The sequence below is a fragment of the Dromiciops gliroides genome, chromosome 6, assembly GCF_019393635.1.
Source record: "Dromiciops gliroides isolate mDroGli1 chromosome 6, mDroGli1.pri, whole genome shotgun sequence".
In the NCBI taxonomy this organism is placed as follows: domain Eukaryota; kingdom Metazoa; phylum Chordata; class Mammalia; order Microbiotheria; family Microbiotheriidae; genus Dromiciops; species Dromiciops gliroides.
In genome coordinates, this window is record NC_057866.1 from 264,714,743 (window position 1) to 264,728,827 (window position 14,085).

Consider the following 14,085-nt stretch of genomic DNA (forward strand, 5'->3'; position numbering starts at 1 on the left):
TACTGAGCCCCAACCCCCCCTTCCTAAACTGCAGTCCTTTGTCTGCCTATTGGGCAGATCCACCCAGATGTTAGTCAGGCGTCTCAAATTCAGCCCCCTCCCAAACTCTTCTCCAAAATTACCTATTTTCACTTGAGAACGAGCATCTCTCTGGTCACCAACAACCTTAGGGACATCTAATCTTCCCTCTCCTAACTTGTTATAGTTTACAAGTACTTGCTACTGTATCACCACAATATTTCTCATGCCTCTCTTCTTCCTGTCATATAACCAATACCCTCATACAGGTCCTCATCACATCTTCCCTGGACTATTACAGCTTTCCAATTCATTTGTCTTCCTGCCTCCAGTCTCTCCCCTCTCCAATCTATTTTCCATATAACTATCTAAAATTAATATTATTTCATTGCTCTGCTAAACAAAAATCTCTAGTGGCTTCCTATTGCATCTAGGACAAAATAAACTCTTAAGCCAGGTATTTAAAGCCCTCCCTAACTCTCACACACCTTTACAGACTCTTTCATAGTATTCTCTTTCAGACGGCCAAACTAACAAGCTAGCTATTCTATGTATCAGACATTCCATTTCCAGCCTCCTTGACTTTGCATACAACATCCCCCCTGCTTTAACTCACTCCTTTCTTAATTACCCCTCTCTATGGATCCTGCCATCTTTCCTATGGGAAGCCTTTCCTGATCACTCCTAGATATTAGAACTCTCCCCTCCATTGATCAAACCTCCTACCAAATGCATTAAGCTCACTGGGGCGAGGGACTATTTTACCTTTATTTTGTAGTTTTTTAATCTCTAATGCCTAGCATAGGGCTTTGCACACAACAGGTACTTAATAAACGTTTGAAGTATAAAACTAGGGGGTGGGGGGCCAGCTAGGTGGTGCAGTAGATAAACACTGGCCCTGGATTCAGGAGGACCTGAGTTCAAATCCAGCCCCAGACACTTGACACTTACTAGCTGTGTGACCCTGGGCAAGTCACTTAACCCTCATTGCCTCACACACACACAAAAAAAAGAAAGATAAAAAAAAAAAACCAGGTAGGAGAGGGAAAAGGAATATATTTGGAAGTCAAAGTGGTGTAAAAAATATATTAACACTTCAAAATTTCCTTTTTACTTTGTCAACTTGAACTGATATTCCTGGGAGAGTAGAATAATGTACAGTGAGAACAACAGACTAGGCAAGGAAAGCCTTAAGGCTTTATCAAGTATAATCCTTGCTTTTACAAAGCAGGGAACTTAGGCAGGGGTGACTTGCCCAAGGTCACACAAGTTTTAAGTAACAATGCTGACATCGAAACCCACGTCCTCTGACCACAAGCACTCTCTCCTCGACTCAAGGTCCCCTGTGACTTCTGACTCTAACTTCTTAAACTGTGGGTTATGACCCCATGGGGGGAGGGGGGAGATTTGGCAACAGTCAAAAGTGACATATATCTATTTTATACACCTATATACCCAGGGTCGTGTAAAACATTTCTTGGGAGAAAAGGAGTTGTGAGTGGAAGAAGTTTTTACCAAGTCCGACAGGTACTCGCTGCAACTATGGCCTCTCTTGGCCCCTCCCCCTCCTTCACAGGTGAGGCTGCGGACCCTCTCCTCTGGGCTCTGCTCTTTGCTCCCTAGGGGGCGCTCTCCTGAGCAGCCATCTTGATCTTAGTGGCATCAGCCCTCACTACCAGGCTGCTAGCACCGATGTCTCTTCTCTACTTCTGTTCCCAATGGAATTTTGAAAGGACAGGAGACATTTCTACACAAACAGAGCTGAACTGTCCACTCACCTTCAGCATTTCCAAAACAGAATTTAGTATTTCCTCCTGTGCTTCTCTTCCTAAATCTCTTATTTTAATAGATCATAATATGATCATTCTTCTTGTTTCGTAAGCTAGAAATTTTGGGGTCAGATTGAATATCCTCCTCTCTTTTATCTTCTGTATTCAATAAATACTGTAAATTCTTACCTCGAAATGTCTCTCAATTTACTTCTTCCTCTCCTTCCCACTCTGCTGTCCATTTAGTTCAGGAACGTGTCCTCACCTCATAGCTGAATTCCTGCGACAGCCTCCTAACTCATGTCCATCCTCACTTGGGACAATCTGTCTAAATACTGTGTCATAGGAATCTTTCTAAAAGCCACATTCATCATCAAGTCATTCTGCAGCAGACCTAACCCTGCCCTGCCTTCCTCAAGTCCAGTCCAGTTCTCAAGGCCATTCTTTGTCTGGCTGCACCCAACTTTGCAAATCAAACCTGAGTCTACGGACGATTTTTGGTTGGTGGCCTCCACTAGGTACGTTGGGGAGTATATCTGAGTTTTTTCTTCAATCCCTTTTTTCTATGTCAGTGAAGCTCCTGTTGTCCCTCTGACCTTCTCTAGAGAACTTAAGTTCTATACCGTATCAATTAGTCCTTCTATTGTTACAGCTGTTCTTTATTTCTTCTGCACATGTCTTGTGTCTTACCTTTTTTTTTTTCATTTCTTTCTTTCTTTTCCAGTTACATGTAATAGTGTGTCTTACCTTTTTAACCCAGCTATTAATGAAGTTTTATACTGATTTTGTGCCACCTGTGAAACCTAGCACTGGTGGGCTCATGGTGCATACATTACTTACTGAATGATTTGCAAATATATAGCAACAAGTATAATTTTCTGAAATGTTAGTATAGTTCCCTAAGGTTTTTTTAATTTCCAAGTTGCACCAAAATAATCCATGAGCTAGTTCTTACTAGGGCAAAGAGAGAAGAATTCCGCTTTTAAACTTAACTATATACTCCTGAAATTATTCTCCAATAAAGTGAGTTCAGACAATTGATTCACTGAACAAATGCTTATTAAGTTCTAGCTATAAGCAAGATAACTTTGTGAAAAAGAAATACAGAGAAAATTACAAGAAACTTGCATTCTCAGAGGGTAGATAAAACATATAGACAAATAAATCTATTATGAAGTAGAGTGAAAAATATATAAGCTAGATAGACATAAAAATATAAATATCTTTAGGGATAGATATAGGTAGAGAGACAGATATACACATGTAAAAAGCAAAGTGCTATAAGGTTTCAGGACTGAGCTGTTACTTTGGATAAGAGAATTAAGGAAGTCTTCCCAGAAGAGGCAGACTTTGAACTATACCTTAAGATTAAAAAGTTCGGTTTTAAAAAATTTTTACGTACAAAAAGCTTACATTAATTTTTGCTAAAAAAAAAAAAAAGATTACGAACTTTAAACCAAACCAATTAATTTACAATTAAACTTTACTTAATGACTCTCAGCATTCAGATATCTACACAATTCAGATATTCCCTTCTGTTTTCCCTCAGTCTGTCCTTTAGCTGTTGAAATGTTTATTTTCCTTGTATAGTCAATGTGCAAACCAACCTCATTCAGTTGTCTTCACTTTGCATTAATACATTAAAGTCTTTCCATATCTCTTCATATTACTCCTATCTGTTAATTGCATTTATAGTACTCCACAATACTGATATACCAGTCTGCTCCTTCCTCAACACCTGGGATTTAGATCACTGCTAGTTTTCTGCAATTAGTCATGTTTCCATAAATGTTTAAAAGATAGCTTTTGTTCTTTCTGAAATTTTTCTTACAAAATCATCAGACCGGAAATTTAGAAGCTAGAAGGTACTTTAGAGATTGGCCATCTACTCCAACCCCCTCATTTTATAGATGAATAAACTGAGGCCCAGAGATTTTAAGTAACTTGTCTAAAATCACATGGGTAGCCAGGATTCAAATTCAGTTTCCATAATCCCAGTTCTTTCCACATAAATGCACTGTCTCCCCAAATTTAGGATTACTGAGGAGGGGGCAGCTAGGTGGCGCAGTGGATAAAGCACCAGCCCTGGATTCAGGAAGACCTGAGTTCAAATCTGGCCTCAGACACTTGACACTTACTAGCTGTGTGACCCTGAGCAAGTCACTTAACCCCCAATGCCCTGCAAAAAACCCAACAAAACAAAACAAAGAACTGGAAAAAAGGATTACTGTGCCAAAGAGTATACCTTTCTGAATCTTATAAACTTCATAAATTCCTAATATATAGTTATGATTGAAGTTTTTTAAGATAGCTTTTTAAATATGAAATAATGACTTTTTCTTTTGAAGGGAAAAAGTATCTTTTCATTTTAAACAGCTTGCTTGAAAAATTCTATATGAAAACAAGCAACTGTTTCAACTTTAAACCTGTAATATTCATTACAATGCTGTTATAACAAAAAGCTAACTTACTTTCCTTGCAAGATCAGTATTTGCTTTAAAGAAATTGTATGTTAAATTTTCTCTTGACAAAAATTTTCTTGATAACCAACAAAATTCACAAGAGGAATCCTCATGACAAAAGAGGGAAACTGCATTTTATAACAATAATGTTGCTCTTTGGAAGAATACATAAGATATGAAAAACTAACATTATCTCCTTTGAAAAATTCCCCCCCAAAATTAAGTAGACACTAGATTTCATGATCAAAATAATTACCTTCATAGTTGCATGTTCATTTTCATCTTCCTCCATCCACAAATCTTGTTCATAATAATATAAGCCATCATTGATGACTTTGGCAAGTTCTGATGTAATTTTTGCACGGGACACATGGTTGCCCGTACGATCCCCACCAGGATGTTTTCGCATATAAGGCGGTGTCTGAGTCACAATCAAGATCTTGTTTAAATCCTGGTCATCAATTTCATAATCTGAATCATTATCAGACCAATCAGTAAATGTGTTTTTTCGTCCCTCTATTTGTTCCATTTCTTCATCAAATAAAAAATCAAGCTCTTCTTGTTCTTGTTCCTCTGAAGGTTGTTGGGGTTGGTTCGATGCTTCTTCAGAGGTGGCCATTGATTCCTGAAGAAAAAGTATTTGCCCTTCACGTTTAAGAAAATTTAGATCTACTGGAAAATAGTTTAGTTCTTTAAAGTGATGCTAGGAACAGTGCTACGAGAAAATACAACCAACCCTGTAGGTCATTTGCCCATGTCATGTCATTTGTCAATAAGTGGTCAAACGAATGAAACCAATATTCCTCTGCTCCAGGAAATACAAATTGGCTACAAAGGTTGCTTTCAGACTTCAAAGATCACTCTCTATTTTGAGTGCTCGGAGCACCTCTCCAAACCTCCCACCCTCCCCACCTACCCCCACCCATACTACACACACACACACACACACACACACACACACACACACACACACACACACACACACACTGTCAGAACCATAATTACTTTAGGGATCATCTAATGAAACCTCCTCATTTTAGAGATGAGGAGACTGAGGTCCTGTAAAGAGATATACTAACTCACCCAAGATCACACAGAGAACAAATGTAGATGATTTGCCATTTAAAGCTAGGTTCCCTAACTTAGCATTCAAGGTCCCCTCTAAGAAAGCTGAGAGAACATCTAGCTGAAGATGAGGGGAGGGGAGAAAGAAAGGGAAGGATTGGTCCAGACCTGTGTTTTTACCCACACATTATCATCAAGTACAGTTATCCCTTCCGTATCTCTGCACCCCATGATTTGGAAAATCTTAAGTAAAAAATTTTGGCCCTCCTTTGTACCAGAGAAGAAGTCTGATTTTTTTCTTTTTCTTTTAGAGGGTGTTTACAGTACCTTATTGTAAAATTTGGGCTTAGTACCTATCTGGTCGTAGTCTATACGTAGATCAATGTTAAATAAAAATACCGTATGAAAAATAACTTCTCATTAAAAAAAACAAACAAAAACTTCTCCTGTGTTGCCTGCTGGCCTTCACATATCATCTGCAGCTTCTGCAAAACTTCCCCAAAATTCCCATTCAATTTCTTATGCCAACCTACAATATATCGAAACCATAATGGGGAAAGTTGCGATGTGGAATTGATAACTGTATTCTGAAATATACACTACAACCTTAAAGGGCTGAGACTGAAGGCATGCCCTGGATCACAAAGCCAGCATGTGTCAGAATTGGAACTTGAACCCGAACTGGGGCCACATCCTAATGCTGGCCAGAATCTCTACTGAGTGAATCACTCGACCAACACACATTAAGTGTCTACACTGTGCTAGGGAAACAGACAAAAGTGAAAAAGCCCCTGCCCTCAGAGAGCTTCCCTTCCATCAAGGGAAAAAGTCCATGTAGATACATAAGCACACATGAGACAGAAAGCTTGTTAAAAATCCATCACATCTCCGGCTGTGCTGAGCATCAGCCAACAAAGACAAGAATCAAACAGGCTGTGTTCTCAAGCAGCTTACAGTCTAGCAGTGGGGAGCAACGAGACCACGGCAAAACAAACACAAAAATACGAGCAATTTCTAGGAGAGGATGACACCACGTGTTTGAGAGGTGGTGGTGAATGGCACAGACACAGGGAGCAGGAAACAGTAAAAGAAGCACTTAGGAGCCGGGGACCATCCCCATAGATTATCAGCAGGTATTATACAAAACTGACTTCTTCTACCACACAAAAAGATTTCTTTATAACTCACTGAATAAAATCAGAGCTTTTGAACTGAAAGAGCTAGAGGACTCACCCAACACCACCACCCCCTCCCCTAATCTACCGGGAGCATCAGAGAAAAATGATCTACACGTTGGATGCCATGGAAAAATGCCATCATTTGAAATAAAGTCAACGAACTGTCTTGTTTATTACAGATCATTAATTTAAAATATTTCCATTTCGGTTATGTTTGAAGAATACTTCAGAATCACTTATGTTGATCCCTATTCCCCCTGTCTCTTCTCCATAGAATGATGGACTATCATTAAGGCCCATTATGGCATGGAAGCTATATACCACATATTTATGTCTATAACTATATACATAGGTCACACATGCCTGGATATTGAGATAGCAACAACGTAAGTCATTTACAAGTTGGTTGTTGTTTTTTTTTTTCATTTCCTTTTTAGGGGCTAAAAGATTGTTCAGTTGTGTCTGACTCTTCATGAGCCTATTTGGGGTCTTCTTGGCAGATGTTGTAGTGGTTGGTCATTTCCTTTTCCAGATCATTTTACAGATAAGCAAACTGAGGTAAAGAGGGTTAAGTAACTTGCTCAGAGGTCACACAGCTAGTAAGTGTCTGAGGCTGAATATGAACTCAGGTCTTCCTTACTCCAGGCCTGGCATTCTATTCACTATGTTACCTAGCTGGCCTAAAAGGTAGGTACACCAAATTATTTATTGACTGAATTTTTTCCCATGTATAAAAACTCACCTAGTACCTATATATTCTGCCAAGTGCTCTTTGTAGCAAGGTTTTAAAAAGTGATCTACCTCTAATCCGTTCAGACTGCACAAAGACATGTTAGCTTAAGAACTAAAGATAGCCAGCCAGGCTACCAATTGTCTGATTACTGGGGTCAGGAGTTCTCAACCTGGGATCCATGAATTTTTGAAGTATTATGGTAACTATTTCAACATGACTTGGTTTCCCTGGCCATCCTGTATATTTTATTTCATCTGTTTATCAGCAGACTGACACTGGGGCCTAGACCAACAGGGTTAAGAATGTTGACAAAATTCAGACGAAAGCCTTTCCATACCACAGTGAATTCCTAGCCTTTAAGTAAAGGGAGCTCAGGTTTGAAGTTTTACATGGTCTTTCCCAGCTCATTCTGTAAATCAAAAGGCTCCCAGTTCTGGCTTTTTCTCCTTAGTCTCTTCCCTAGTGGGCAACACTTTGCTCCTCCTACGCGTTCATGCTGGCAGAACTCAAGAGGGTCCTCTTCAATTTCCTAAGTCACATTCTTAGGGAAGACCTTCCACAGATGAATCATTATTGGGTCATTACTATGCTATCAACTCCCACAAACTCAACTAAAATGTATGCCAACGCTGCTGGACCTGCAAGGGGAATAGCTGGGCTGAAATCCTGCCCCCGGCAACATCTCGGCCAGACTGACCTCCTTCAACTCCAAGGCCCTATCAAGTTCTCTGATGCTAATAAGGTTAATACAAAACCCCAACTGTAAGAAAAGTGCTAAAACAGGGATTTCCGTAAAGTTCTTTTCTAAGAGGATAAAAAATGGGTTGTCAATCTCTGAACTTGAGGCCGAGTGGTTTGCCAGAAGGGTTCCAGCCAGGCCACCGGCATTCTCTACTGACATTTCCTCATGGCTCTTAACTGTCAAGATTTACTTAGAAGGAAAGTGGATCTCCAATCCAAACCAGCCTGACCTTTTACATCATTCCTCTGAAATGCCTACAAAGGCTTCCTACTATGGGAAGCAGGAAGGCCTAAGATTCCACCTGATTTCTTTTTTTCTTGGCGAGGCAATTGGGGTTAAGTGACTTGTCCAGGGTCACACAGCTGGTAAGTGTTAAGTATCTGAGGCCGAACTTGAACTCAGGTCCTCCTGACTCCAGGGCCGGTGCTCTATCCACTGTACCTCCTAGCTGCCCCACCTGATTTCTAAAGCCCTCCACAGTACAGCAGGTCTGACAACGAGCTCTTGAGCAAGCCAGTTCATCTCTATTCCTCACCTGTAAAATGGTGAGAAGTTTTATAACTTACAGGGTTGTTGTGTGCAAAGCACTTTATAAACCTAGAGCTCACAAATACAAACCTTGAAGTGGCTGCAGGCGAGGAAACTGAGGAACATAAAGCTAAGTAACTTACACAAGATGGCAGGGAGAAGACACACTCCAGGCAACATGGTGTCTTTAGGTCCTGATCATGTCCTATCCATGCACACTTCCATGCTGCATCCCTTCCTCCAATTCTATCCCTCTCCGTTACCTAAACTTTGCTCATCCAGCAACGTTCTGTTCCAGATACACGACCTTCCAGGAAGTCTTCTCTAATATACCTATAACTCATGCTTTTTTTTCAGCTTAATATTTAATTTTCAATGGTTAAGTCTTCCCAATTATAACACAAATTCCTTTTAAGTAGGGGAGACACCCTATGCTAAAATTATCTGGGATCTCTTACAATCTGTAGCACCATGCTAGCATCCGTAGAAGGTTCTAGGACACTTGGCTGATTTACAGTGAACACCTATCAAAATCTAGTTTCACTGCCAATTTCACTAAAACTTACACTGGGACAAGAGTTTTAAGTGACCTTAAATCTACAGAAAAAATAAAAGGTTTTTTGCCAGCAAAATAAAGAATTCAGATCTCTAAAGGGTATGATCCTGTCCAGTTCCTGGTGAAGACAATGGAGCACACTCCCCTCCTTTTGGGTAGGGAATGTCCAATACCCACACTGTCGGACAGGGTCCCTGTTCAACAGTTCTGCTTAGCTGTTTTTCATTAGAAAGGACTCACGAAGGAGAACAGAAACAAGGCTAGCCAAGCAATGCCATGCTGAAGGTTATGTGTGAAATATTATACACTTAAAAAGATGGACATGAGATCTCCAGTTTCACGTTCAATACAGATACAGATGGAAATGTTAAATTTTATTTGGTGCTTGTTAAGCCTGGAATGGTTTTCAAAGCAGAGGGGAGGAGGGAGGAAGAAGTGTTCATAGGGAAGGATAGAATTGTTAAGCTGTAAATGGTTGACATTTTTTAAAAAAATGCATCAGGGCAGCTAGGTGGCACAGTGGATAGAGCACCAGCCCTGGATTCAGGAAGATGTGAGTTCAAATCTAGCCTCAGACACTTGACACTTACTGTGTGACCCTGGGCAAGTCACTTAACCCCCATAGCCCGGAAAAAATAAATGGATGAATGAATGAATGAATGAATAAATAAATAAATAAATAAATAAATAAATGCATCAATAGGGGCAGCTAGGTGATGCAGTGGATAAAGCACCAGCCCTGGATTCAGGAGGGTCTGAGTTCAAATCTGTCTTCAGACACTTGACATTTACTAGCTGTGTGACTCTAGGCAAGTCACTTAACCCTTGCTGCCCTGCATAAAAAAATTTTTTTTAAACCACATCAATAAAACTTATTTTTATTTGTTTAGGTTTGGGTGAAAGGGCATAGATCACCACCCACTGGAAAAAACTAGGAGCTAAAACCAGAGGTCAGTGTTGAGGAGAGAGGATGTCCAGGATGCTGACCGGCAAAAAAAAACCTTTACTGATCCTGTCACTGCACAGCAGCAGTCTCCATCCAAAGTATGACCCAGAAAAAAAAATATTAGACTTCCTCTTTACATTTTTGTTACCTTTCAAAATATTCCTCCAAAAACCAAGAGCACCAACTGATATTTGAAATGCTGGCTGATGCTGGCCCCTTCCCAAAGTCCTTCTCGTCAGTGACCTACTACTCCTCAGCGTATCTGGAGAGTGGCAGCTGGCAAATTTGGTGGGGTTCATTGCAGACCTCACAAATAGTCATTTCCACTGAAGTGCATTTGAGCTTCAATGCCCCCCCAGGAAAGTATATTTACAAAAGCCATCTAAGTATGAACTAAACTAAGTCATAAAATGGGACACATCTTAAAAAAAACAACAAACCCTCAAATTCACTCAAGGGAAGATCAAATAGCATGACAAACAGAACTTTAAAAATCAAAGTACAGGGGCAGCTAGGTGGTGAAGTGGATAGAGCACCAGCCCTGGAGTCAGGAGGACCTGAGTTCAAATCCGGCCTCAGACACTTGACACTTACTAGCTGTGTGACCCTGGGCAAGCCACTTAACCCCAATTGCCCAGCAAAAACCAAAACAAAACAAAACAAAAAATCAAAGTATAGAATTATATACTTAGAGTAACTGGTATGAAACAGAATTCATAATTTCATATACATATACATATATTTTTTGCATGTTTTGATTTATGTATGGAAATTCTCTGTGCTTTTTAAATGTAGCATTAAATTAAAAAACCCAGACAAGTTATAATTTAGCTCTTTTAGAAGAACTTTAGTGACTGGGAACTTACTGTGAACTTACTGTTTCCAAAGCATCCCATTTTGTCACGTTACTATAATGTATATTATTTTCTTTACAACAGCTAATCTGCTCTCCAAAATTTGGACCCATTGTTTCTAGTTCTGTATTTGCTTCCCACCTAATTTTTTTTTTACTTTAAATAAAAATGTTTATTTTTTTTTAATCCTATAAAGAAACTGCAGACTGAAAATTATACCTGTAATTCTACTACGAGCAAACAATAAAATGGCAGAACTCACACTAGTATGCCTAAAAGCGTCTTCTGCCCTATTATAAGATTTTAAAAGCCCATAAAAATGCAGCATCTTCTGGTGAATTTGCAAGAACAACTGATTGAGCTCTGCTCACAACAATTCTGAGTAAGTAGTGTAAATGTTCCCGTTTTACTGATGAGGTCCAGGATGGCTTACCCAAGCTCACATAGGTAGACCCTCTGCACCGGAACCTTTGTCTGGGCTTCAGTTTCATCTTCTGCGAAATGAGTATTAAGACATCTACCTTACTGCGATGAGATGCAAATGAAATAATGCTTGGAAAGCTCTTCTTTAACAGCATTTACAATTTAGCCAAAATCCAACTGAACAGGACTGAAAAATGGGCAGCATAATTGAATCAACACAGGCCAAAATGTAATTTTCCCACATTCCCATGCTATCTTCTTTCTCAAAGTACTTTTTTTAGATATGAGCCATTTAAAGTGAGTCCCAAAATACATAGACCCCAGAACGAGAACTTTGAATCACCATGTCAGTGTTAAAACATTTTGCAAAATAAGAATGTTCATCATTATCACTAACTCATAAGAGCAAAAATACACAAAAAATTAATATCTATAAATATGTATTCGTATTCTAGTGAGAGCAAAAATTATTTTATACTGTTAATAAAATAAATTCTACATACCCAGTTCATCTTCATCTCTTTTTAATATCTATTTTTGAGCATGGTTTTTTTTTTTAATTTTTAGTGAGGCAATTGGGGTTAAGTGACTTGCCCAGGATCACACAGCTAGTAAGTGTTAAGTGTCTGAGGCCAGATTTGAACTCAGGTACTCCTGACTGCAGGGCCGGTGGCTCTATCCACTGCGCCTCCTAGCTGCCCCTGAGCATATTTTATAACTTAGCAGGGTAGAACTACAAATATACAGATATTGGGAAGATGTGCTTAACCAGTTAAGCTGGCAGGGAAAATTATGTAGCATGTGGATCCCACAGTGTGAACCAGATAAAATGATCCACTTGGGGGTTCAACTTTTATTTTATTGATTTTTTTTTCTTTTCCTTTTTTTTTTTTTTGGCAGGGCAATGGGGGTTAAGTGACTTGCCCAGGATCACACAGCTAGTAAGTGTCAAGTGTCTGAGGCCGGATTTGAACTCAGGTCCTCCTGAATCCAGGGTGGGTGCTTTATCCACTGCGCGACCTAGCCGCCCCCTCTATTGATTTTTTATCTTAAATAAGTTAAGCTTTACTAATATTTAATATACGGCTTGGTACTGGTACCCTCATTTGAGACATAACTCAAGTGGTCACACAGACTGATGGAAGAAGGGGACAGACAAGCAGGGGCCTCTCTTGTCACTCCTTTCAGGGAATGATGACTTATTCCATTATGAGTCTCTGCTTAAGTAGATTTATAGATATAAGATGAACCCTCACAAAATGGGCAGGTGACTTAGAAAAATCCCGTAAGGAAGCCTAGAATTGAAGACAATACTAATGATTTGATCAAAAAATGAATAAGCAGGGCATCTAGGTGGCGCAGTGGATACAGCACTGGCCTCGGATTCAGGAGGACCTGAGTTCAAATCCAGCCTCAGACACTTGACACTTACTAGCTGTGTGACCCTGGGCAAGTCACTTAACCCCAATTGCCTCACCAGAAGGAAAAAAAAAAAAGAACAAGCAAAAGTCAGAGAGAACACTTCTAAGTGTGAAAGAACTCATCAGCCCAAAGGGCTATAAAACTGTATACCCTTTGATCCACCAATACCACTACTAGGTCTGTATTCCAGAGATCATAAAAAAGGGAAAAGGACCCATATATACAAAAATATTTAGAGCAGCTCTTTTTGTGGTGGCAAAAAATTGGAAATTAAAGAGATGCCTATCAATTGGGGAATGGCTGAACAATTTGTAGTATATGAATATAATGGAATACTATTGTGCTATAAGAAATGATGAGCACACAGATTTCAGAAAAACCTAGAAAGACTAATGAGCAGAACCAGGAAAACATTATACACAGTTAACAATGATTCAAGATAATTCCAAGACTCATGATGGAAAATGCTCTCTGCATCCAGAGAAATAACTTTGTTGCCAGAATGCAGACTGAAACATAATATTTTCACTTTTTTTTTTGTTTTTTCCTTTTTCTTTCTTGTGGTTCTTCTCTTTTGTTCTAATTTTTTTCTTTCACAACATGACTAATGTTGAAATTTTTAACATGATTGTTATGTAGTACAATTATATTAAACAAATTTCCACATGTCATGTTGTGAATTGGAACTCCAAAACTTACTAAAATGAATGCTGAAAATTATCTTTACATGTAAATGGAAAAAATTAAAAGAAAAATCTTATTAGTTTACAAGTATAAATGATTAGCACAAAGAAAATGGAAATTTCCTAGCAGAATCTTAACAAAAAACTTTGCACAACTGATAGATAGCACTGAAAAGTGAGTGTCACGATTTAATGACTGCACCCAATAATGCCCTTCTTCCCTTTGGATACTCGTGCCTTTGTGAGTTGGTTTTTTCAACTACAACAGCAATTAAAAATCAAGCATGAAAACAAACTAAACTTAGAACAGAATTTCAAACTGCTTTACTAATGGGGAGCTAGGTGGCGCAGTGGATAAAGCACCAGCCCTGGTTCAAATCTGGCCTCAGACACTTGACACTAGCTGTGTGAACCTAGGCAAGTCACTTAACGCTCACTGCCCTGCAAACAAAAACAAAAACAAAAACAAAACAAAAACAAATTGCTTTACTACCAAGTGTAAAATAGCAAGATTTTCAAAAATACTGAAGCATATTTAATAATTTCTCACTAAAAGCTGTTATTTTTAGCTAGAGCAAAGATTTTTATATGGTTAATGAAGTTTAAATTATTTTTGAAAATTTCTTGTCTCATTTTTATACTTTTTAATCTCTATTTTTTGTGGCATTTATAATCTAACAGTAACATGGTAGTACATGTATATGGC

The 14,085-nt window shown here is 38.9% G+C and overlaps 1 protein-coding gene across 5 annotated transcripts in view; it reads right to left on the reverse strand.

Moving 5' to 3' along the window:
* Positions 1-14,085, reverse strand: part of LARP1B (La ribonucleoprotein 1B) — an 88,682-nt gene that overhangs the window by 24,418 nt on the left and 50,179 nt on the right. For all 5 annotated transcript variants that reach the window (XM_043971757.1, XM_043971754.1, XM_043971758.1 and 2 more), the window contains one exon: positions 4,506-4,874. In XM_043971757.1, the coding sequence (XP_043827692.1) occupies positions 4,506-4,874 (369 nt within the window). The remainder of the gene's footprint in view (positions 1-4,505; positions 4,875-14,085) is intronic.